Source organism: Chiloscyllium plagiosum, chromosome 4, assembly GCF_004010195.1.
Source record: "Chiloscyllium plagiosum isolate BGI_BamShark_2017 chromosome 4, ASM401019v2, whole genome shotgun sequence".
Lineage (NCBI taxonomy): Eukaryota > Metazoa > Chordata > Chondrichthyes > Orectolobiformes > Hemiscylliidae > Chiloscyllium > Chiloscyllium plagiosum.
This window is the reverse complement of record NC_057713.1, coordinates 39,936,693-39,963,786: the sequence shown is the minus strand read 5'-3', so window position 1 is coordinate 39,963,786 and position 27,094 is coordinate 39,936,693. Positions and strand designations below refer to the sequence as shown.

The following is a 27,094-nucleotide window of genomic DNA, read 5'->3' as shown; positions in this document are numbered from 1 at the left end:
GTTGTTGTGGTTCTGTTCGCCGAGTTGGAAGTTTTTGTTGCAAACGTTTCGTCCCCTGGCTAGGCGGCATCATCAGTGCTTGGGAGCCTCCTGCGAAGCGGCAGGGACAGACCACTATAAACATCGGAGGAAACATCAAAGAAGCGCTTTGCAGGAGGCTCCCAAGCACTGATGATGTCGCCTAGCCAGGGGACGAAACGTTTGCAACAAAAACTTCCAGCTCGGCGAACAGAACCACAGCAACGAGCACCCGAGCTACAAATCTTCGCGAAAACTTTGATTAGATTACAAGTCCACACCGACCCGCCGAAGCGCAACTCACCCATACCCCTACATTTACCCCTTACCTAACACTACGGGCTATTTAACATGGCCAATTCACCTTACCTGCACATTTTTGGACTGTGGGAGGAAACTGGAGCACCCGGAGGAAACCCAAGCAGACACGGGGAGAACGTGCAAACTCCACACAGTCGGTCGCCTGAGGCGGGAATTGAACCCGGGTCTCTGGTGCTGTGAGGCAGCAGTGCTAATCACTGTGCCACCCACAACTCACAAATAGTGACTTTTGAGTAGTTCTTTGCCTCTAAAATTTTAAGTTTACAGCACAGGGTGAATCTTTCCTGCGTTGCTGGTTTAAATTAGCAGAGGAGTTTACTCTGTTGTGTAATAACTTTTAATGTAAACTTTATCTAATAATTATTAAATTGTGCGACAAAGTTTTCCGTTCATTGGATTGAGAGCGCATCCCAATCAGTAACCAAAAGTTAGTAACATTTAAACTCCTCTTTAATGAGATTAAATGAATGAGCAAAGTCTCTGAAATGGTTGGCTATCTGGCAGCTGTCTTTTGTGTATAGATTCATTAGTGTTTTCTTATATTATGGTCTCTGACTGTTGATAAAGTTTAGGATTAACGTTTATAATTTATGTTTCTTAAAGCCAGGCTGATGCCAGCCTATCTCTGTTGTCGTCCTGTTTCCCTATTACCCTATCAGTTAACGCAAACACTGAGAGACACAGTGTGGCTTTACCTCCTTCATCTTTATCCTGTACCCTGGAGGGACAGAGAACGATCGCCCGTGTGCACAGAGACATGAGTTCTTGGTCTTCTCTTGAGGAAATTCTTAAGGAATTATTAGGTTTGATTAGATTCCCTACAGTGTGGAAACAGGCCATTCGGCCCAAAGGTCCACACGGACCTTGTGAATGGTAACCCACCCAGACCCATTTCCCTCTGACTAATGCACCTAACACTGTTTATATATTAACACATAGGCAATTTAGCATGGCCAATTCACCTGACCTGTACATCTTTGGATTGTGGGAGGAAACCCATGTGGACATGGGGAGAATGTGTAAACTCTACACAGACAGTTGCTGGAGACAGGAATCGAACCTGGGTGCCTGGTACTGTGAGGCAGCAGTGCCAGCCACTGTGCCACCCAAAATTATATAGGCACTTACAGCTTCTAAGTAAGCCAACATCTATATTGATTGGGTAACCGTTACAATCAGCGAGCGTAAAGCTTAAGCCATCTGGCATCATACAATGGATGTTCTTAACCTTGTTAGCTGGCTTCACACAATGAATGCTTTTCACCTCATTAACCCACTACCCTTGCCTCTAGCACTTCATTGTTCACTGCAATTTCTCATCTGTACCAAGTCATGCTAGCTGAGCCTTTGTCTCATACAACCCAAAACTTAACTCTTTCCCTACCTGCTCATACCTTATATGTATTCTCATTCCCTTTTATCATTTTGTGAAAACCAATGGCATAGGGGCTGACCTTGGTGCGGTTGTCGTTTGAATCCTTAACAGCTGAGTATCGGGTCACCAAAGCCCGTCCTGTTGGAAATATTCCCTGCATGAAGTCTATCACTCGATGTAAGATGCATTTCAGAACAGGTATTCCCAGGAAGCTTCCCATTATAATCACCCTTGCGTAAATAGCCACGTTCACTAACCAGTCCTTCCATCCTCTGAGCCCCCAGTTCCCCCATCCAACCCATCCCTTGCCCTCCTTTATAGACCCTAATTATTCATCTATCTTGTGGACATAATGGGTGACATTAGCTGTGACATCATCCAGACTCATACATTTGTCCTGTACTATAGAGCAAGCACCACCCTGACAGGCGAGGAGGTAATCCAATGTATAGTGACTTTGCATGAAGAAAAGTCTGAGTTGGTTCAGGTTCTGGAAGATGACCTTGAGCGCTCTGCAAGTAGTGTTGCCCAACATGGTAAGTCCGCAAGTTAGTTAGGGTTGTGGGCGGCCATGTTAGCCTCAGAAGCCCCAAGGGAGAAAAAAAACCTGCAGCACTGTAACCAGCTGCCTGTCCGGCAGGAAGGGTGGGAAGCTCTTTATAGGCAGTGCAAAATTCCTCTGAGACATCGCGCTTCTGACAGTCGTGTGCCGGTCCCCAGTGCCCCAGACAGGGTACTGTCCTGGGAAGTAGGTGCCAATGGCCACCGAGTGAGGGTAAGGTACAGTGAGGTGGGTACGATTGACTTTACCACATAGGAACTGTTCCTCTCTTTTGAAGGGAATGCCATTGGACCTCTCTTGACATTTCACATGTCCTGGGTAGGCATCAGGAGGCAGGGAAAAGTTGGAGATGTCCAAGGACCACCAATGGGCATGATGATCAGCAACACTGGAATTACTAATTTCCCCCATCAGCACACGCGACTGATAGATTCAAATGACAGAGAATGTCTCTACCAGCAAGGTTGAGGCTCGGAGAGGGAGTGACCGCAAACTGAATAAGGGAACTCTGTTGTCCATAATGAACCATGAGTTTAGAGGTTGAGGGAATTCCTGGACCTGGGAGGAAAGGCCTGAGAGGAGCAGTTTTTCATCAGTTGAGGGGAATTCATACTGTGAGCAGATGTCAGCATCTAGCATAGAGGATATAGTGCCAGTGTCCAAGTGGAAGAGTAAGTGGGCAGACTTGACACCAAGGTAAAGGATGGGTTCCTCCTCAGAAGAGTTGAGGTCGGGAAAATTACTGCATCTTAGAGCGGGGCCTTGTCTGCCGAGTGTTAGTCAGTGACAGAATGGATTGTGGGTGGAGAAAGGGGCAAGGCGGTCGGGACTCTGCCTGAGTTGTCGGGGAGGAGGTCCGATAGGCCTGGCAAAGGGCTGTCTATGTGGACAGTCACTCCTCCAGTGGCCAGAGGAACCACAGGTGAAACAACCTGTCTGCTGTTAAATTGAATTCCCCAATCCTGATCTCGAAAGTCCGGTGTGTTTGGGACAGGGCGAGGAGAGGCGCCTGGTGTAAAGGGGGGTGTCACAGGACCATTAAGGTATTTGGCACAGCCATTGCTGTATGGATCCACACACTCTGGAATACAGGGTACTGGCCCCACTTGATATCGTGAGGCCATATTGCAGACAGGTCTCTGAACCATTTTGTGCTAAACAGGCACAGATAGGCCCGATTTATTCAAACTTCAGAAGTGGGTGACTAGTTGTTTCATCTGGGACGTACTTTTTTTCTGACCAATCTAGGGCATGAGAATGGATGGATTTACCTATTTCATCAGGGAGACACTGCATCAAGAGTGCATTGAACTGGGTGGAAATATTACCTGCGTTAAAGGAGGTATCGCCAGCGAAAACTTTAATCAAGTGGGGATTCTGAGCGGTGGGACCTCTGATCAGGGTGGTTCGTCATAGCATTAATGCTCGTGGGGAAGTCAGCATCGGAGTCCGGTTTGGACGCATTACTCAGAATTAAGATCTGGGCACCCAGTCAAATACATGTTTTGCTGAGGCTTCCGGGAACTGCTCTGGCTTCCATGGAAGGTATTAGGAATAGACTTGGATTTTGATTTACCACAGTTAAAACGACTGCGAGTCCAGCAACAGACAGGATCAGTGCATGTGGCTGGGGTAATATCAATACTGGATTGAGCATCTAAGACCTGGAAAGTTAAGGGGGGACGTGGCGGAGCTTTGGGGGAGGGTCTGGGACTGATTGTAGGGTGGAGCTGATTCAGGTTGGGGGTAAAGGTTTGCCATCAGTGCTGTGGGGGGGTGCTACGAGATGAACAGTTTTCATTTCTATCAGATTCTTCCGCACTATCAAATAAGCCTGGATCCAGACGTGTCCAGTGGTACCGGAGAGTCACTTTTCTCTCTTTTATCTTTAGTAGGTTTTAAGTTCGTACATTTCACATAATGCCTTCAAAGCCTCCCAATGAAGGGTTTTTCCCCATCATCGGTGATGAGGGTGATATTATGTTTAGCGGTGTGTTCCCAAGAAATTTGGTGGGATTTTTTGTTTAATCGGGTGGCCACCATTCTCCAATTAGTAATAAAATCTTTCCATTTTTGTGAAATATTAGACTTCCACACCTTCCCTGCTGCTTTTGAACATTTATCTAGATTCCAGGTTTCCCTCCCAATGCCCATTGTTCATTTCCCAACATTTTAGAACATAGAAAAGTACAGCACACAACAGGCCCTTCGATGTTGTGCTGAGGATTAATCCTAGTGTAAAATAAAATAACCTAACCTACGCACCCCTCAATTCACTGCTGTCCAAGTGCATGTCCAGCAGTCGCTTAAATGTCTCTAATCGCTCTGCTTCCACCACCACCGCTGGCAATGCATTCACAACTCTCTGCATAAAGAACCTATCTCTGATGTCTCCTCTATACCTTCCTCCTAATATCTTAAAACTATGACCCCTCGTGCCAGTCAATCCTGCCCTGGGGAAAAGTCTCTGGCTATTGACTCTATGCATGCCTCTCATTACCTTTCATACCTCGATCAGGTCACCTTTCTTCCTCCTCTCCAGAGAGAAAAGTCCGGGCATAGTCAACCTCTCTTCGTAAGACAAGCCCTCCAGTCCAGGCAGCATCCTGGTAAGCCTTCTTTGCAACCTCTCCAAAGCCTCCATATCTTTCCTATAGTGGGCCAAGCAGAACTGGACACAATATTCCAAGTGTGGTCTCATCAGGGTCTTGTAGAGTTGCAGCAAAGCCTCCTGGCTCTTAAACTTGATTTTGTTCAGTCAAGCACTTAATCTACGATAATTTAACTCATCGCGTGGATTATCACAACAATTTTTTCCTAATTGGCACGAAAGACCCTATCTATCAAGTGTCTGTTTCATTTGTCTCCCATGACTGTGGCGTTGGCCATGTGTTCTTGAAATAATTGGTTTCAGTTGACGTTTGTTGATGAAGGCCTTGTCATGTTTGTTTGGAGATGGAATTAATGCGAACTGAAATAACTGTATTTTAAAATTGTCAACTTTCAAACTTTTAATTTGTAAATGATTACAACTCAGTGCTGTTGGAAGTAAAACTGCGAGTCAGTTTTGGAAAGAGTGAAACAATCAAGTATGTTGCTGGAAGAAATTTGGGCAGCTTTTCTCAGTAATTGTGGAATCTCAATGTTCAACAGTGACAATACTGGTATTGCTCACTGTAATGGTGGTAGCTCTTGAACTGTCTCTAGCTAATTCCGTTTTTTTTTAGTTCTGATGAAAGATCAAAGTAAACTATGGAAAGCTTGCATATGAACATACAAGTTAGAAGCAAGAATAGGGTACATAGCCCCCTCCAACCTGCTTCGCCATTCAACAAAATCAAACCTGATCTGGTTCCTCTAAATTCCTGCTTATTCCCAAAACATACATTTGATAAAGTTCTGTGTTAAATTCTAGTATTAATCCAGGCTCAAAAATTTGGACAACTTTCTGGAATGAATAAATATTTATCTGACAAGACGATAACAAAGGATATTTGTTAGAAATTTCCCCGCTGTTGGGTGAATGATTCTAAGAAAAGTGTTTCAGTTGCTTTTTTTGATCATTACCATTTCTAACTTTTTGGTTCAGAAACTGATGCAAAATGGCCAGGTTAAGTGGGGCAGTGAAGTCTGGAAACCCAGCAACAATGTTAATTGATTTTGACCATACCTATTGACCTCCTTCATCCTTTCACAAATGCTGATTGAACAGTGTGATTTCCATTGTTTTCTGCGTTTAATATCCAGCCTTTCCCTGAATTCGTTTGTCCATTATAACACATTCCTTTTTAAATACCCTGTAGTTTACATCTTGATAAATATACATACAAGGTGTGTATGTTGAAGGATTAACTTTTTTTGAGCTTTCTTCTTATTTTGATGGTAATAAGTCATAATATATACTCTGTTTGTCCGAACCAGTGGAAACATATTTCCACTGTTAATGTTTCAAATTCTCATGTTTTAGAAACCTTTCTTTTCCATAGGGCAGCACGGTGGCTCAGTGGTTAGCACTGCTGCCTCACAGCGCCAGGGACCCGGGTTCAATTCCCGCCTCGGGCAACTGTCTTTGTGGAGTTTGCATATTCTCTCCGTGTCTGCATGGGATTCATCACAAAGGTGTGCAGGTTAGGTGAATTGGCCATGCTAAATTGCCCATAGTGTTAGGTGCATTAGTCGAGGGTAAATGTAGGGAAATGGGGCTGGGTGGGTTGCTCTTTGGAGGGTCGGTGTGAACTTTTTGGGCTGAAGGGCCTGTTTCCACACTGTAGGGAATCTAATCTGATCTAAAAAATAATTTAAAAACAAAACCCAACTTTTCAAAATTGCCTTTATCTGACTTCTAACCACTATTCTTGTGAATCTTTATTTTAGCTGTACGTTTTTCATGGATTTGTATTATTCCTAAATATTGCAATACTCAGAATTGCATGTATCTATAGTTGAACTAATTTATTGAGACAAACTATGCATATGTACATACACTGTTTAAAAACAGCAAATTAATCAATTCCATGTTTTGTGCTAGAGGTTTATAAAATCATGAGGGGCATCAATAAGGTGAAAAGCCAAGGTCTTTTTCCCATGCTAAAGGAGTCCAAAACTATAGAGCATAAGTTAAAGTGAGAGGAGAAGATTTAAAAGACATCTTAGCGGCAACATCTTCACACAGATGGTGATTCATATGTGGAATGAATTTCCAGAGGAAGTGGTAGATGCAGGTACGGTTACAACGTTTAAAAGACATTTGGATAAGTACGCGAATAGGAAAGGTTTGGAAAGATATCGGCCAAATGCTTCCATGTGGGACCACAGGAAGTCCCCAGGTTATGAACTTCTGACTTACGAACGTCCCGTATTTACTAACCAACCTCATTTTAAAAAATTATTTTTAAAAATAGTTCCGTACAATGTTTCATCCTAACGAATGGGTGGACTAATTAGCCCATATCTCTTCCGACATAAGCACAAATTCGGCTTACGAACAACGGAAAAACTGGAACTTGTTCGTAACCTGGAGAGTTGCTGTAACTCAGTTAGGTAAAATGGATTTGTTGGACTGAAGGGTCTGTTTCCATGCTGTACGACTTTGACTCTGAGATTTGCAAATAAATGCCTGACATTAAAATTTGCAACAACAGTGTGGCTCATTCCTTTGCATGCTTTCACAGTGAAAGAATACCCTTAGCCTAGATTCATCAGTTTGGAGAAAAATCAAGACCACCAGTTTGTGTTTTTTTAAAAAACACTCTGACTAATAAAGCTCAAATTTTAAGTTGATATCCTGCTTTTAATGTTTCATAAGAATCTTAAAGCTTGAGTTAAGATTAGATAGTATTCTGAGCAGGATTACGAAGTATATCAATACTGGCGCCATATTGAAGAGTATTAAGTGCTTTCTCTTAATTTTAAGGAAGTTTTTAGAGTCGTAGAGATGTACAACATGGAAACAGATCCTTCGGTTCAACCCGTCCATGCCGAATAGATATCCCAACCCAATCTAGTCCTACCTGCCAGCACGTGGCCCATATCCCTCTAAACCCTTCCTATTCATGTACCCATTCAAATGCCTTTTAAATGTTGCAATCGTTCTATCCTCCACCACTTCCTTTGGCAGCTCATTCCATACTCGTACCCTCTACGTGAAGAAGTTGCCCCTTAGGTTTCTTTTATAGCTTTCCCCACTCATCCTAAACCTACGCCTTCTAATTCTTGACTCCCCCACCCCAGGGAAAAGACTATCCTATCCTTGCCCCTCGTGATTTTATAAACCTTCAGAAGTCACCCCTCAGCCTCCGATACTCCAGGGAAAACAGCCCTAGCCTATTCAACCTCTCCATATAGTTCAAATTCTCCCAACCCTGGCAACATCCTTGTAAATCTTTTCTGAACCCTTTCAAGTTTCACAACATTTTTCCGATAGGAAGGAGACCAGAATTGCATGCAATATTCCAACAGTGGCCTAGTCAATGTCGTATACAGCTGCAACATGGTGACCTCCCAACTCGTGTACTCAATACTCTGACCAATAAAGGAAAGCATACCAAATGCCTTCTTCACTATCCTCTCTACCTGTGACTCCACTTTCAAAGAGCTATGAATCTGCACTCAAAGGTCTCTTTGTTCAGCAACACTCCCTGGGACCTTACCATTAAGTGTGTAAGTCCTGCTAAGATTTGCTTTCCTAAAATGCAGCACCTCGCATTTATCTAAATTAAATTCCATCTGCCACCTATCAGCCCATTGACCCATCTGATCAAGATCCTGTTGTACTCTGAGGTAACCTTTTTTGCTGTCCACTACACCTCCAATTTTGGTGTCATCTGCAAACTTATTAACTATACCTGTTATGCTTGCATCCAAATCATTTATGTAAAAGTTCAAAAGTAGTGGACCCAGCACCAAACCTTGTGGCAATCCACTGGCCACAGGCCTCCAGTCTGAAAAACAACCTTCCACCACCACCCTTCTACATTTGAGCCAATTTATTGTTAATTTATATTTTTTTCATTCCTGTCTGTAGTAGAAAGAGAATTTCAGCCATTTTTGGTATAATATATTTGGATGCTGTTTTCGAGCATAACCTAAGTGCAAAAAGCCATTGTTCATAATTGCATTGCTGGGTCTTTTCTGGCTTTGGATAGCTCAAACTTGACAACCCTTTAATTGCTGTCTATTGATTGCCCAAAATAGTAATTTTAAGTATAAGCTTCTAATATTCCTGCTTTTATGTGCATACATAGAGATATTGTTTTGCTTCAACCCACTATATATTTCATTTCAAAGAACGGCATTATTATTTAGCATATAGATTTTAGCGTACCAGTGAAAATGCAAGAATTAATGCACAATGTACTTTTGTTCAGACGTTTCTTGAGGTGGTAGTGCTGTTAACTTTTCTTTTTGTTTTTTGCTCTGAACCAGCAATGTTTCTCAGTATTAAATACATTTTGAACAGTCCGTGAATGGAAAGGATAGAAACAAATCTTAACGTACGTGGCTGTTGTGTTGGAACTAATACAAGTTTGTTTCATTATGATGTGATTTGTAATGTTCTTGAACTCTGTTTACAATCAATATGATAAGTTAACTGTCAAGTTCATAAATAAGATTGGGCTCAATGGTAGGGCTGTCTTGTCTTTGTCAAAATTGACTTCAAGTTCCATTTAAGAGTCTTGTGCATCTAGTCTAGATTAATGCTACAGTGCATCACTGAAGAAACGTAACACCATCTGAAGTACCACGTTTTAGCTGAGATGCTAAGCTAAGCCACTGTCTGATTTCTTAGGTAGACTTAAAAGATTCTATGTCAAGATTAGTGTGGTGCTGGAAAAGCAAAGCAAGTCAGGCAGCATTGGAGGAGCAGGAAAATCGGGCAAAAGCCGAAGGGACTTTGCCCAAAACGTTGATTTTTCCTGCTCCTCGCATGCTGCCTGACCTGTGCTTTTCCAGCACCACACTAATCTTGATTCTGATCTCCAGCATCTGTAGTACTCACTTTCGCCTTAAAAGATTCTATGTGCTATTGTAAAGAATACAATGTTCTAACAGTTTATAGTTTCATTGATAACTCTAAAATAAACTTGTGGTTGTTATTGCACTTTCATTGTGGGACCCTGCTGTGTCCAATTTGGCTTGCATATTTTCTACATTATAAAGTGAATGCCCTTCTGAAAAGTACTTAATTGGCTGTAATGTTTTTCCGTGTGGTGACATCACACAATTCAAATCTTTTTCCTTCCCTGTCTAAACAATAACAAATTATATAAAAACAGAAATACTTCAATACATTTTCCTCAGCTGTGAAGCTATAATTGTTGTGACTAGTTAATGCAAATTTGCTAGCTTTGCGAGCATTGTAATTTTTTTTGTGCCAACATAACGTTAAAGCTAATAATTGCCATTAGTTATATTAAAAAAAAAGCTGGAGCAATCTGAGACAGGTTGAAAAAAGAAGTGAGTCAAGCAGTCAGGGCAAGCAGGGACAAAGCAGAGAACAATGTAGGACTGATAAATTAAACTGCACTTATTTCAATGCAAGAGGCCTGAAAGGGAACGCACTGGAACGCTGGGCATGGTTAGGAACATGGAACCGGGATATCATAGCAATTACAGAAATGTGGCTTAGGGATGGGCAGGACTGGCAGCTTAATGTTCCAGGATACAAATGCTACAGGAAGGATGGAAAGGGAGGCAAGAAAGGAGGGGGAGTGGTGTTTTTGATAAGGGATAGTACAGCTGTAATGCTAATGGTGAATATTTCTGGAAATACATTCAGGCATATTGTTTGGGTGGAACTGAGAAATAAGAAAGGGGTGATCATGTTGGGATTGTATTATCGGCCCCTAATAGTCAGCGGGTAATTGAGAAACACATTTGTAAGGAGATTTCGATTACCTGTAAGAATAATAGGGTGGTTATGGTAGGGGATTTTAACTTTCCAAACATAGACTGGGTCTGCCATAGTGTTAAGGGTTCAGATGGAGGGGAATTTGTTAGGTGTGTACAAGAAAATTTTCTGATTTGGTATGTGGATGAAGGTGCAAAACCTGACCTCTTGGGAAGTAAAGCAGGGTAGGTGACTGAGGCATCAGTGGGGGAGCACTTCAGGGCCAGCAGCCATAATTCTATTAGTTTTAAAATAGTGATTGAAAAGGATAGACCAATCTAAAAATTGAAGTTCTAAATTGGAGTAAGGCCAATTTTGACAATACTGTGTTAGGCAAGAACTTTCAAAAGCTGATTGCGGGCAGATGTTTACAGGTAAAGGGACGGCTGGGAAATGGGAAGTCTTCAGAAATGAGATAACAAGAATCCAGAGACTGTATATTCCTGTTAGGGTGAAAGGAAAGGCTGGTAGGTGTAGGGAATAGAGTTATAGAATTGTACAGCACAAAAACAGACCCTTCAGTCCAACTTGTCCATGCTGACCAGATATCCTAAATTAACCTAACCATTTATCATCATTTGGCCTATATTCCTTTCAATCCTTCCTATTCATGTATCAATGCAGGTGTCTTTTGAATGTTGTAATTGTACCAGCCTCCATCACTTCCTCTGGCAGCTCATTCCATACATGCACCACTCTCTGCGTGAAAAAGATGCCCCTTAAATCCCTTTTAAATCTTTCCCCTCTCACCTTAAACCTGATGCCCTCTAGTTTTGGACTTCCCTACCCTGGTTTTAAAAAAAGACCTTGGCTATTCACACTATCCATGCCCCTCATACTTTCATAAACCTCTATAAGGTCACCCCATAACCTCTGACTGTCCAGGGAAAATAGCCCCAGCCCTATTTAGCCTCTCCATACAGCTCAAGCCCTCAAGCAACAGCCTTGTAAAACAAACCTATCCCTCCACCTTTTCTTTCTTTCTTTCCTAAGATTATTGTGCACCAGACCATAGGGCTGCACTCTCATTAGAGAGAAAAAAACTGGTGTTGGTTTAACCTGAGGGCCACCATATATCAGCCAAGGGTAATGGTTAAGGAAATCCTTCATGGCAAACTCAGCTGTTGGTATCACTCTGCGGCACACATCAGCCAACTGAGCTAAACGGTCCCAGCAAGCGATGTCAGACACCAAATTAAAATTTCTGAGGAAGGAGGTGGAACCAAATAGGAGCATGACACTTGAGGGTTTGGTTAAGAAACAGAAGGAAGCATATGAAAGGTATAGACAGGATAGATCGAGTGAATCCTTGAAAGAGTGTAAAGGCAGTAGGAGTACACTTAAGAGGGAAGTTAGGAGGGCAAAAAGGGGACGTGAGATAGCTTTGGCAAATAGAGTTCAGGAGAATCCAAAGGTTTTTTTTACAAATAAATTAAGGACAAAAGGGTAACTAGGGAGAGAATAGGGCCCCTCAAAAATCAGCAAGGCGACCTTTGTGTGGAGCCACAGGAGATGGGCAGAGATACTAAATGAGTATTTTGCATCAGTGTTTACTGTGGAGAAAGACATGGAAGATATAGAATGTGGGGAAATAGATGGTGACATCTTGAAAAATGTTCATATTACCGAGGAGGAAATGCTGGATGTCTTGAAGTGTATAAAAGTGGATAAATTCACAGGACCTGATCAGGTGTACCCTTGAAGTCTGTGGGAAGCTAGGAAAGTGATTGCTGGGCCCCTTGTTGAGATATCTGTATCATCAATAGTCGCGGGTGAGGTGCCGGAAGACTGGAGGTTAGCTAATGTGGTGCCTCTATTTAAGAAAGGTGGTAAGGGCAAGCCAGGGAACTATAGTGGGCGGCATGGTGGATCAGTGGTTAGCACTGCTGCCTCACAGCACCAGACCCGGGTTCAATTCGTGCCTCAGGCGACTGACTGTGTGGAGTTTGCACATTCTCCCCGTGTCTGCATGGGTTTCCACCGGGTTCTCTGGTTTACTCCCACAGTCCAAAAATGTGCAGGTTAGGTGAATTGGCCATGCTAAATTGCCCATAATTTAGGTGAATGGGGTAAACGTAAGGGAATGGGTCCAGGTGGATTGCGCTTCGGCGGGTCAATGTAGACTTGTCGGGCCGAAGGGCCTGTTTCCACACTAAGTAGAGTAAAATTTAAATCTAATCTATTAACCGGTGAGTCTGATTTTGCAGGGTGGGCAAGTTATTGGGGGGAATCCTGAGGGATAGGATGTGCATGTGTTTGGAAAGGCAAGGACTGATTAGGGATAGGCCGTGGGAAATGCCTTAGAAACTTGATTGAGTTTTTTGAAGTAACAAAGATGAGGGCAGAGCAGTGGACATGATCTGTATGGACTTCAGTAAGGTATTCGACAAGGTTCTTCGTAAGAGACAGGTTGGATCTCACGGAATACAGGGAGAACTAGCCATTTGGATATAGAACTGGCTCAAAGGTAGAAGACAGAGGGTGGTGGTGGACTGCAGGCCTGTGACCAGTGGAGTGCCACAAGGATTAGTGCTGGGTCCACTACTTTTTGTCATTTATATAAATGATTTGGATGTGAGCATAAGAGGAATAGTTAGTAAGTTTGCAGATGACACCAAAATTAGAGGTGTAGTGGACAGCGAAGAAGGTTATTTCAGATTACAATGGGAGATCTTGACCAGATGACTGAGGCATGGCAGATGGAGTTTAATTCAGATAAATGCGAGGTGCTGCATTTTGGGAAAGCAAATCTTAGCAGGATCTTGGGTAAGGTCCTTGGGAGTATTGCTGAACAAAGAGATCTTGGAGTGCAGATTCAAAACTCCTTGAAAGTGGAGTCGCAGGTAGATAGGATAGTGAAGACGATGTTTGGCATGCTTTCCTTTATTGGTCGGAGTATTGAGTACAGGAGTTGGGAGGTCATGTTGCAGCTGTACAGGACATTGTTTAGGCCACTTTTGGAATATTGCGTGCAATTCTGGTCTCCTTCCTATTGTGAAACTTGAAAGGGTTCAGAAAAGATTTACAAGAATGTTGCCAAGGTTGGAGGATTTGATTTATAGGGTTAGGTTGAATAGGCTAGGGCTGTTTTCCCTGGAGTTTCGGAGGCTGAGGGGTGACCTTATAAAGGCGCTTAAAATCATGAGGGGCATGGATAGGATAAATGGATAAAGTCTTTTTCCTGGGGTGGTGGGTCCAGAACTAGAGGGCATAAGTTTAGGGTGAGAGGGTGAGAGGGAAAGGAGCAACTTTTTCATGTAGAGGGTGGTATGTGTATGGAACGAGCAGCCAGAGGAAGTGGTGGAGGCTGGTACAATTGCAACATTTTAAAAGGCATTTGCATAGGTATATGATTAGGAAGGGTTTGGAGGGATATGGGCTGGGTGCTGGCAGTTGGGACTAGATTTTGGTTGGGATAACTGGTCGGCATGGATGAGTTGGACTGAAGGGTCTGTTTCTGTGCTTATCATCTCTGACTCTAATTTGAGGGGAGAGGCTGAATTCAAAAGCTGTATGACCTGCATTGCTCTGCTGTTAGCTATGTCCAAATAGCATCTTGCTTTTCCCTTAATTGTCATACAGATGCGTCACTTGTGAGGCAGATATGAACTAAACCTGACAAAGTTAAGACTTGTCTGTTTCAGTCTAAGTATCATTTAATGTTATTAATCTTAGGCTTTGAACATTAACCATGATAAAGAGAAGCTTCAATTGTCAATTTAAAAAATGTCACATTTAAAATTGAACAATTTTTACTTCTGTTTCTTACTCCACCTGTTATTTTTTTGTTTTTTTAATACATGATTGTACATGATTTGACATTGAATTCCCCTACTCCAATTTGTCTTCATTTTCCATTCTTGCAATGCTGATTTGACAATCTCTCAATCTGTTTTGGTTAAGGAGACATGAATTACTTGCCCTGTTCGTTCAAGTCCCAGTTGCTCTTCATTCTTACAACTGGCTTATACTTTTGGCAATGTATCATTTTCAAAGAATTTAATCTAAGTGTGCAAGAGGCAAATGATTTTTATAAAAGAAAAATGCTGCGAATGGTGAAAAATCCAAGATATGGAGCAATTAGAGTCTGGCAGTTTTCTATGGAGAGATAAGCCATTAATGTTTTGAAATTGATATGACCGTTCTTTGGAACACGTGATTCTTTACAATATCAAAAGTCTAAGTTTGACTAACGGTTGTCAACTTCGTGTTCATAAAACTACGTTGATGCTGGTTGCTCAAAAGAGGTGTCATATTGGACTGTATGTTTAATATGTCCACAATTCCTGTCATACCTACTCACTAAATTCTACTTAATCAAAATTTGGCACATTTTGTCAACAGGTGAGTTTGTGCTGCTCTGACAAATTAACATAAAATTTGGATTGACGCTTGCATTTACTTCAGATTACTATTATTTAGAGCTAGAGGAAGCAACCCTTAGTATTTATTTTAAATACTAAGCAAATCAGGCAGTATCTTTGAATAGAAGCAGAAGTTAATGTTTACGGCTAGGGGAAGCGCTGATTTACTGGTATTATCACTAGACTATTAAATCAGAGACCTAGGCATTGTTGTCTGGTTCAAATCCTGCCATGGCAAATGGTGAAATTTGAATTTAAAAATCAGAGTCGAGTGACCAAGAAACCGTTGCCGATTGTCAGAAAAACCCATCTGATTCGCTAATTTCCTTTCGGGAAGCAAATTGCTGCCCATACTTGGTCTGTCCTACATGAGTCTCACAGACCCACAACATTGTGGTTGACTTTAATTGCCCCTTGGGTGATTGGAGGGGGAAATAAATGCTGGCCTATACAGCAACGCCCACATCTCATGAATAAATAAAAAGGAGCCTTTCGTCTGAACATTATTTCCAAATAGTTGAGTTTGAAACATTTTTAAATTTGCTGTATTCTTTTCAATATATATTTGCTGCAGTGAGCACTGAAGCAAGTGGACAAAGTGTATTCAATGTAAAGATTGCAAGCTAATCAGTTTTGTAGAGCTTTATCTTCTTTAAAAATTTAACATGTATCATCAATTCTATTTGTGTCAGATGACCTCTTCAGTTGACAAAGATCTGTTACGAAGATAGACATATTCGGCCCTTGCTGCAGGGAAGATTTTTTACTCTTGTTAATGAAAATTGAATCTCTATTTCTATCGGGAAAAGATTATAACTTTGTAAATATTTTATTCTCCTTATTAATTTGATTGCTCCACCTATAAATTTGAGGGTTTTGTAGGGGATACAGAAAAAGTCTTAATATTTTTAATATCTGTAGAGTATAGATTCAAAGTATCTTGACTGTTTGACCTTTGAGGTAATATTAAAACTTTATAGAATCTAAGCATGCTTAAAGTCCTTGTGTGTGAGTTGCACCAATATGATATCATGCTTTACACAGAAAACTGAGTTTGTTTCAAATCCAGTGACCTTTTAATGTCACTGTCGTCATTACCAGACCAGAGGGCTATTCTCTCATTGGAGAGAGACAACTGCTTGTGGTTCAGCCTGACCCCATGAGGGGGTCCTTCGTGGAAACTTCAGCCAGTGGAGGAATTGTTATCACTCTGCATCACAAAATAACGTCCAGCCAACTAAACATATCAATCTCATCTTCCTGCCTTTCTCAAAAGGTTAACTCTGTTTTCTCTCTGTCGATGCTGCCAGACCTGCTGAGTTTCTCCAGTAGTTTGATTTTGTGCCAGTTAGCTTAACATTTGTTGGCAAGTGGACTGTAATGTAAATTAGATAATAGCAGAACATAAATGCAAGCAGAGTAGCATGATTTCGTGAAGAAATCATGCCAACAAACAGAACAGTTTTTTGAGAGGGTAATAAGCAGCAGTGACAAAAAGGATCCAGCTGATATTTGGATCCTTGGAAAACTTTTAATATATTGGACACTTTCCTCAACACTTTCCTCATTCCTGAAGAAGGGCTCATGCCCGAAACGTCGATTCGCCTGCTCCTTGGATGCTGCCTGACCTGCGTTTTTCCAGCAACACATTTTCAGCTCTGATCTCCAGCATCTGCAGTCCTCACTTTCTCCTATACTGGACATAAGGCAATTTAATAAAATTACCCGTTTGGTGATGGGGCTTGTATATTAGCAATTATAGTGGATTGGCTAATTAATAGACAGTTGGGATAAATGGGGGATTTTAAAGGATAGCAACTTGTAACTAGTAGAGCGCTACAGGGATCATTGCACAATTATTTATAACTTATATTGGTGACTTGTATGACTAAAGCGAATGTACTGTTGCCAACAGATAATACAATAAGGCAAGTAGTGAGGATCCAGAAGTCTAGAGAGGGATATAAACAGGTTGAGTGAGCAAGAGCATGGCAGAAAATAATGTGGCAAAGTTTGAGGCTGTCCACTTTTGCAGGAAGAACAGAAAAGCTGAATATTATTGAAGTGGTGAAACACTGCAGAAAGCTGCACTACATGTGGGAGAACCTGCGTGAATCACAAGGTCGCATCCAATTTGAATCAGTATTGGGGAGTATACGTGGATTGTTGGCCTTTATTTCAAAGAGAATGGTGTATAAAAATGAGGTCTTGCTAAAATTATGCTGAAGTTGGACCACAGCTGAAGTACTGTAAACAGTTTCTTGAAGGAAAGATGTACTGGGATTGGAGAGAGTCTAGAGAAGGTTCATCAGGTTGATTTCATGTATGAAGAGATTTTCCAATGAGGTTGAATAAGTTAGGCTTCTACTTGTTGGAATTCAGAAGAATGAGATGTGACCTTATTGAAATATACAAGATTATTAGGTGACTTGATAGAGTAGATGCAGAGATGTTGTTTAACCAAACGATGTAATCTCAAAATAAGGGATTACACATTTAATATGCAATTCTGTCTCACTTGTATTTCTGAGGTTAAGTTAATGCTGGAATTCTTTACTGCACAGGGCTGTTGAGGTCATTAACTATACTTTAGGTTTAGAATTTTAATCAGTAAGGGAATTACCTTTGGGGAACAATGCAGGAAAATGGTGGTGATGATGATCAGATCAGCCATAATCTCGTGAATGACAGAGCAGGCCTAATGAGCTGAACAGCCTACTTCTATTCCTACATCTTCTGTGTGTTTATGACTGGTGGGTAAATTGATAAATGATTTCCCCTTCTGGCAAGGTCTGATCAAAGGATAGCACCTTAAAAATAGAGCCATCCTCCTTGAGGACCATGCCAAATTGTATTTCTTCCAACAGAGGGTTGTGAAAATTAGGAACCTTCTCCACTAGAAAATGTCTTTGCTAACTGGTCAATTAAAACTTCAAATTGAGATTGTCACATTTTCCTGATGATTGTTTTCAGGGTTGTGGAACTAAAGTGGATAGTTGGAAGTATGATCAGTTGAGACATAATCAACTGAACATCAGAGCACGTTCAAGACTGAATTGTCTGTGCTGGTTAGGGACATAGAAAAGGGTTAGGAATAGATCAATACAGATTTTTGGTCTCAGAATTGGAGAATGATGGGAAGTTGAATTGAGGCAGAGGATTATCCTCTTACTCAACTACATTAATCTCCATCTGTCACATTTTTGTAATTTCATTTAAGTGCTCATTGTCCAGTGACAATATTTACACTGTTATATTGCCTAAGTTGATGCCATCAGTAAATGTAGGTATGTAGTGTTCAACATTGATGAGGTCATGATTTGGAGATGCTGGTGTTGGGCTGGGGTGTATAAAGTTAAAAATCTCGCAACAACAAGTTATAGTCCAACAGGTTTAATTGGAAGCATGAACTTTCGGAGCACTGCTCCTTCATCAGGTGGTTGTGGAGTACACAATTGTAAGACACAGAATTTATAGCAAAAGTTTACCGTGATGTAACTGAAATTATACATTGAAAAATACCTTGATTGTTTAAGTCTCTCATCTGTTGGAATGACCGTGTTAGTTTCACTTCTTTCATACGTAAATCACAAAACTTCTTTTTAAAAGTTGCATTCTCAGGTGAACTTTAACAACTGGTGTCAGCCCAGATAATGTGTTGAAGGTGTTACCTTCCAACCAATTTTATACTTGTGTCACCAGGTTGCCACTTGTTTAATGTGCTTTCAGTTTTAATGCTTTGGAATTGGAAGCCTATTAATTTCCTTCTGTTGATTCCAGCCTCAGGCGACTGTCTATGTGGAATTTGCAAGTTCTCCCTGTGCCTGGGTGGGTTTCCTCAGGGGTGCTCCAGTTTCCTCCCATTGTCCAAAGATGTGCAGGTTAGATAGATTGACCATGCTAAATTGCCTGTAGTGTCCAGGACTGTGTGGGCTGGGTGGATTAACCATGGGAAACACAATGTTAAGGGCGAGGATCAGAGGGTGGGCCTGGGAGGGATGCTCTTTGGAGGGTCGGTATGGACTCGATGGGCTGAATGGCCTGCTTCCACACTAGAGATTGTATGTAATCTGTATTTTGTGCAGTGAATTGAGTTGGCTGAATGTTTGCTTCCGTGATATAGAGGACCTCTGGAAGATGTTGAGATGCACCATCCACTCACCACTTCTGTCTGAGCTTTAAGTTAAACTTCCGATACTACCCAGTGACATGAAACTCACTGAGGCCATTTCCTCCTCCTTGGAACATCTTGAAACTAGTGTGTTGGGAATAGTACTTTTCCTATGTATTCTATCATGGATTTCTTTATGTTGGCATAAGTCTGCAGTGCGCAATTTAGAAATGTTTACATGTGCAGTTTTGTGTGATCTTGCAGTTGCAGGGTTTTTTCTTCAAATGTTTAATAGAGCAAGCTGTGTGTTGCATTCACCTGCCCTTGCAGCTGACCAAGGATATGAATCACAACCACTGCCTCAGTTAACTGGGAATGGCAATACCCATTTCCCATGAAATAATTTGTGTTGAATTGATTCTATTTGGAAAACTGGAACTGGAAGCAGTGGCTAGCAGAACGTGCTTGTTTCGGCTGGACCCTGGAACTTAACCTATGTCAAGGATTGGTCAGTTGAACTACCGATTAAGGCTGCTACTGGTCTCCCTAACATGTACTTTCCACTTGGCTGAAATGAGTCCCATTATTTTAAAGCAGCATGCTATGAGCATGTTCTGCTAGCCTTGAATGCTAATTGCTTTGAATAGTAAATCTCAACTCTTGGCAAGGATTGTTTAATTTCAATGGTTTGCCTGTAAACTGGAGACTGGAGCATCACCACCTATTCTATTAACTCTTTAAAAAGGTTAGTCCCATTAAACGTTAAGTAAAAATTGCCAAGTTATGTTGCAGCAGTATAAAACTTGAATCCGGCCACGTTTGGAATACGGTGTAGTTCTTGTCACTACACTTATAGGAAGGCTGTGGAGGCTTTGGAGAGTGCAAAGGCAGTTTGCCAGAAAGTTGCCTAGATTGGAGCCCATTGGCTATAAGGAAAGTTTGGACAAACTTGGATTGTTTTTGTTAGAGTTTAGGAGGCTGAGGGGTGACCTGATAGAAGTATGTAAAAGGAGGCATGGATGGGGAGCAAGCAAAAATGTCAAATACTTGGGGTCATAGGTGCCTAGAGCATACTACCAGGAAAGGAGGTAATAGCAAAGTTGAAGCATTTAGACACATGAAGTTAGAGGGTTATGGACCAAGTACAGGTAATTGAGGTTAGATTGACATTATAATCAGTGCAGATATGGTGAGTTTGAAGGATTTATGTGCTGTACTTTTGTATTTTAATTGAAAAATGCATCCGTTTGTTGAGAGTTGGTGTTTTCAAAGAGTCGCATCAAATTAATTCTGTCACAAAGTAATTGCTTATTTGAAATACAGTGCTTGCTGATATTTTATCAATGTCCTCATTGTTAATCCCAACTGCTGTAGAAAACCCACATCACACTTGTGATAAGTTACAGGTGTTGCAGATGACTGTAACAAAATGGGATGCATATGCTTAACTGGAATCCAGCAGCTAAGCTGAAGTGAATTGTTGAAAAGAAACAAAATTCTGGAAATACTCAATGGTTCAGATTTGTCTGTAGAGAGAAACAGAGTTTAAGGTGAAAGTGAATTCGTGAAGTCTTCTGTTTTAGTAACAGACAAGTGGTGAAATGAGATATTTGAGTTATCAGCAGAGAAATGCCTCCTTTAAAGGGGAAACATTAGCAGATTGAATAATAACTTTTAAAGAGATAAGATAAATGTGTGAAAGAGGAAAAGAAGAATTTGAATTTCTAGTCAGAAGCAGGGCCTTTACCCTCTGATTAAGGAAAGCCCACATGTGCACAACCATTCGCACAATAGTTCACTTTTATCAGTTGGAGTAAGCAAGTGGTCTAAATGTGACTCCAGACACCCAACAATGTGGTTAACTCTGAACTGGCCTCTGCATAATTAGGGATGAGCAATAAATGCAGGCCTAGCCACCGACGCTCATACTGAGAGTTGTTTAAAATATTTGTTCCATGCTAAATATCTCCTTTGTACCTCACTGTTCCTGTTTAAGATGCTCCTTAACTTCTGCCTCTCTGACAAAACATTTGACCAAATGCTCTTAATAGTTTTTAATGGTTTGATGTCTAACTACACTTGATAGCACAGATGTAAATATAAGTTGTGACTAGAATGCACAGACTAAAATTTTGAACACAGCTTTTGAAGCAGATTTTTGAGTCCACTATTATATTTGAGAGGAAGGCTAAGAATTTGGACAGATAATGTATTTTAAATGCTACCAAATCATATGTAAGATTAGATGAAGACTTTGAAACTATCAAGTTTGTACATTACAGCTAATTAAGGATTCAAAGCTTAATTTTGTACAATTGATTGTGTAAATCAAATAACTAATGATTATGAATGTATGGTTGATATTCAGTTGATACAGTTATAGAGCAAAAGGAGATAATTTAGACTGTCAAACATGCCAACTTGCTAAAAGAGCTATCCACTTGTTCCCTTTCTATTCTTTCTTCCATGGATATTTGTCTAGTTTTAAACAGTGTTAAGGGTTCTGATTCCATCATGTTTCTAGTTGTGTTTAATTGCCGAACAATCTTTGAATTTAATGAAAGAATGGCAAATGAGTTATATACTGCCCAGATATACTTCAGTAGCTTTTTCTTTCATCTGCATTATAATACTTATTCCTACTTGTCTTGTAATGTAGGTACATGCCTCGGCTGTAGAAGTGGATGCTATAGATTGTAATTATTTTTTAATCGTTTTGTCCACGGTAAAGATCAGTTATTTTAGTTTTTTCCCTAGCCAAATGTTAGTTCTATCTAAATATGCCATGTAATTCATGTCTTTCTCCCTTACAGAGAGCAAGATGGTGGACCGTTTAGCAAACAGTGAGGCAAATGCTCGCCGCATTGGCATGGTTGAGAGTTGTTTTGGAGCAGCTGGCCAACCTCTAACTATTCCGGGTCGTGTACTTATAGGCGAGGGTGTTCTTACAAAGCTTTGTCGAAAGAAGCCGAAAGCAAGGCAATTTTTCCTATTCAATGACATTCTTGTTTATGGTAATATTGTCATCCAAAAGAAAAAGTACAACAAGCAGCATATAATTCCATTGGAGAACGTTACAATTGATTCCATTGAAGATGATGGTGAGTTGCGTAATGGCTGGCTTATTAAGACACCAACTAAATCTTTCGCTGTTTATGCTGCTACTGCCACTGAGAAATCTGAATGGATGAATCATATTAACAAGTGTGTTACTGATTTGTTGTCAAAAAGTGGGAAAGTACCCAGTAATGAGCATGCTGCTGTTTGGGTGCCTGATTCAGAGGCAAATATATGCATGCGTTGCCAGAAAGTCAAATTCACACCAGTCAGCCGTCGACATCATTGCCGAAAATGTGGATTTGTCGTTTGTGGGCCTTGTTCAGAAAAACGATTTCTTCTTCCCAGCCAATCCTCCAAACCAGTGCGTGTCTGCTCCTTCTGCTATGATCTGCTCTCTACTGGCCAGCTGACTGCAACTCTGCCAAATCGTTCTGAGTTTTACCGTGGCTCCCTCCAGTCCCCTAGAAATTTATCAGATGAAGATGATGATGAAGACAGCAGTGATTAAGAAGTGAAATGTCAGCTTTGGTATTTAAATAATTGGGGTAGAACTTCAAATGAACTGCTTTTGAGATGAATTAACTTTACATAAATGTCCTCCCATGACAATTAGCCATAAGTTATACCGACAAACCTTAATACGAAACTTGTGCCTAAATGTTGGATATACTCATGGTTCGTACTCTGTCTTTTGCTGAAACACATGCTGGTTGAAAAATATAATTCTTGACTGTTTGTAATCATAATTTTTAACTGATTTGCTTCCTGGCTGCACAAAAATAAATAAATCTTGCTGTGTTCCATTTACATTATTCTGTCTGTTCACCCAAATATTTTAAATTAGAAATTTCATTTATTACTGAAAGTACAGTAAATGTTCATGGCTGGATGCAGCAATTTTGATTTAAAAGTGGGGAAAGAATATTCAGATTGGGCCAGATGAAAGTTCAGTTGTACGTCACTGTCAAATGTCAATATTGGCCAGATTTAAAAAGAATTTTGAAGTTTTGTAATTAGGGCAGTGGCTTGTACAAAATCAAAACTAAATGTCTGACATAAATAATGCAGACAAGTTGAATTTAATCTTGCACATCTAGGTGGGACCTTAATGAAGGAAATGTTCTATGTTGCAAATTTGTAGATTTCCTTTCCAATCTCTTGTCATGTCCTAAATATCTTGTTTAATTTCAAAAATCAAATCACATTATATGAAGCTTTCCCTCAGATGGTAGGATAGTATGTTTCATAAATAAGTCTGAAGTCATTCTTTCAAATAGTATTGAGCTTACTAAAGATTATTTTGGGAAGCAGTTTTATTCCTGACTAAGTATCAGTTAATACATTGTAGAGAAATCTCTCTTATTCTGGAGTACTTTATGAATTGTGTTTCTTTAATGCAATTCAGATAGTCCAGGTTACATTTAAAAGGTAATTTCCCCTCTCCTTTACATAGCCTGTTCCAGCTTCGCTACCAAATTTTTAACTCTTTAGGAAAAGAGCTGGAACTTGATATTAATCTTTTATTTGCGCAGCACATTGAATACAAAAACAGTTTATGGAAAGCAAAGTGCTGCAGTTGCTGGAAATTTGAAATAAAGTGGACCATTGTGGAAATAATTAATTCAGGTAGCATCTGTAGAGTGAAGTAGTTATTGACTTCCATAGAATTAACAACAAAGTCTCAGTATATTAACTGACTGAAAAGCATGATTGGAGAATTTAATTTATTTGCTTTCTCACGTGGTCAAGTACAAACCATTTGTCAGTATGTATGGCCAATAAGACTGTTATTGCCCATTGGAAATCTGAATTGCATGATCACATTTGGAGTACTGTGATTTCCAGTGACTGGTATGGTAACAATTTTCTTATCAGTTTGGCTGAGGAGTTTCTATTCCAACTTTTGTAGTAAAGCAGAAGTAAGACTAAATACCATGTTACGTATTATTTTCTGTGGTGTAATTAAATTTGGTAAAACATTTTTTTTAAAATGCACAGATTATTTCAGTTACTGAAACACTTATTTAGTTGGGTTCTACTAGAAGGTCACTAAAACCTGGCATTCAGGTTTGTTTTAATATTCCAGAAGCAGTGAATAAATGTAATTAGCTGATTATCGTTAACAAATTCATGAATGCGAGCAAGTTGGCAGGGGAATCTGGAGGAGAGGAGGCAGCAAACTGGAAATGAGAATTCCTTCGACCATGTAGTGCCTTGACAAAAGTGTGTTACAAGGAAGCAAACCCTTTGTACACTGGTTAAATTTTAAAGTTTTATTGCTATCTCGATAAGTGTAATTTTTCTGGTAACAGGGGCATAGTCCTGTACAAAACCGTCCATCTTTGGCTTTCCCTTTTGTAAACCTGATTCGATCAGCGTATTTTAAAAAGCTAAATTAAATTTGAATAATACCCTAATAGCTGTATTGCCATCTATGGTGCAGGATGCAAGTTTGTGGTGAATGTGTATTGGAAAGGTTGTTGACCTTCGGCTTATGAATTTTTTTTTACTAACTTTGATATGAAGCAGCTATCTTCATGATGTAAAGCATTTGTAAAAGCAAACATAAGCAGAAGCAGTATTCCATTATTTCCTAAGTTCTAATTCTAGTGAATAAGCTTAGTCTTTTGTAGTGGTGTCCAGTGCCAGGAAACTGAAATTATCCACTCTTGTAGTGTGGTTCATTTTGTGGTAATATCAAAGGTGCAGCAACAAATCACATTAGATTTGTTCAGATCTTATCTTGTCCTTAAAGCCACAGCTTTAACCATACTCTGTTACTGTGTCTTACATCTGACCCACTGAGAAACCACTTTTGTTTATACAAAAGATCAGTAAAAATGGTTTGATGGATAGTATTGTGGGTTTCCATCTGCTGCACCAAATAGTATTTTAAACTGAGAAATGAGTATTAAGAGAAAAACAATCAGCTGTGACACTTGGCAAAATCCAAATTTTTATTGCAACATTTTTGGAGGAAGTTGAGCTCTGCTAAATTGGTGGTTCTTTTTTGATAAGAGTGACTTTAGATCCTTCTGTTCCTTTGTCTTGTGTTTTTGGTGGAGTATGTTTTATTCTTCTTGGTTGGTTAATTAGTAATGTGGAGTAGCGTGAAATATAATTATTTTAATACTTAACTGCACTGTTTAACCTCTTTTTATTTTAATCACTATATTTATTCAGCAATGACGTAACTTTTTTAAAGTAGCAGGAATTATACTTTTTGTCTCCAGTTTGATACCCATGCAAATACAAAAAAAGTTTTGATGAAAGTTGCTGAGTTCCATTTGGCTGATGCTCCTAATGGACTGTAATTGAGCTTGTAAATGTCTCAAACTGTGCTTGTATGCAGTGACCTTGTGAATGGTGTTAATCTATCTGAGAGGGTTTTTGTTTAGATTATTGATTCTGTGACCAGATCTGTTAAATCAAATTGAGATGACTCCTCACCCCCAACTTCAGTTGAATATTGCATTTAGTATATGCAACTTTTATTAAGGTCCTGTTCTGATTTATGGAGGTTTCTAGACTTCAAAGTTGTTAAGCAGTTACATTGAGGATTAAATTTTTGATGGAGCTGTTGTATTTTGAGTTCTTTGTATATGAAATATGACAGCATGAGGTCATTAAGCCAGCTGACCTTTTTGAAGTTTGTATTGATTTAGAAACCTAAGAAACAACTTTTCTCAATTCAAAATTTTCAGTTACTTATCAGCTGAATTAAATGGAATGTCAATAGAAAATCTATGCAATTTTCCATGCTCATTCTTGTGCATTCAGCTGTTGAAGTAGAGAGAAAGAAAGCAACTTGCACCCAAGAGAAATTAAGTTTAATTTTCTGTACACTAGATCTGTTTGAGTTGCCCAAGGAAGTCATTTTACTTCGTTATGCAAAATAATAAGATGACTACAGTTTGAAAATTTAATCTTTCCAAACTCTCCCTCAGGAAAGATCAGTGTACAAAGGGTACATAAATTTAAGAAAGATTTTCAAAAGGAGTTAGATTATTATCCTGTCCTTTGGCTTGCATCCTACAGGTATTCTGTAATATAAAGGAATGGCTTTTTTCAAAAAAATACTTTATCTACAGTTCTTTTGTTAAGATGTACCATTTTTCTATAAAATGTACTTTTTCAAAATTGGCACTTTATTTTGCTGACAAAGTATGTTGCTTCATAAGAATTTTCCAAAAAGTGTAAATGTGACATTATCTTTTGCATTCAGGCTTTTCCTTGCAAATGTAGAAGCTTGCACTATACTGCACTGAGTTTGATGGTGAAATGTCTGAATTAAACACGATTAAATGTATATTATCTGCAGTTAATGATTAAAATATTTGTGCAAGCTGTTCCTTTTGTATATGTTGGTGTAGAATTCCTTCAGTTCATCTTTAAGTCTGAGATGTAGATTTTTGTTTTGGTGTTGACTATTAATGTGTAAACTTTAATCTTTTTGAAAGGGCTTAGTACTTTGTAACGGATGTATTTTGTTAAATATTGCATTACTTAAAATACTTTTAGTGGATATCTGACACTAATACCAAGTTATGAAGTGATGATTTAGGGCAGATTATGTAATGAAATACAACTAAAATTGTCTTTAAAAATAAACTCTCTTAACTGTTTGTAATTGTTCAGATCTTGATGCACATTTTTTCTGGCATCTCAGTTTTTCAAAGTAAACAGTTGTGTTCCTATGACAATCGGTGATTTCTTTATCAGACCAATTCCTATTCAGCAAGGAAAGTGGTACCTACACTAAATGTCAAATTGCCAGTTCACATTTTGTGTAACATTTTTGGAAGGTGAGTGAAAAATTTCTTCAGTATGGTTTGTTTACAAAAAGCTTTATCCCATATTGTGCGGGGAAGAAACTATGTTTGTAATTATAAAC

General features: G+C 39.8%; 1 protein-coding gene across 2 annotated transcripts in view; it reads left to right on the top strand.

Annotated features, from left to right (window-relative positions):
• The window catches only part of plekhf2 (pleckstrin homology domain containing, family F (with FYVE domain) member 2), a 44,955-nt gene extending 18,130 nt beyond the window's left edge, over nucleotides 1–26,825 (top strand). For both annotated transcript variants that reach the window (XM_043688026.1, XM_043688027.1), the window contains exon 2: nucleotides 21,954–26,825. In XM_043688026.1, coding sequence (XP_043543961.1) covers nucleotides 21,962–22,708 — 747 coding nt within the window. In that variant the 5' untranslated portion in view covers nucleotides 21,954–21,961 and the 3' untranslated portion in view covers nucleotides 22,709–26,825. The remainder of the gene's footprint in view (nucleotides 1–21,953) is intronic.
• Nucleotides 26,826–27,094: the final 269 nt, after the last annotated feature.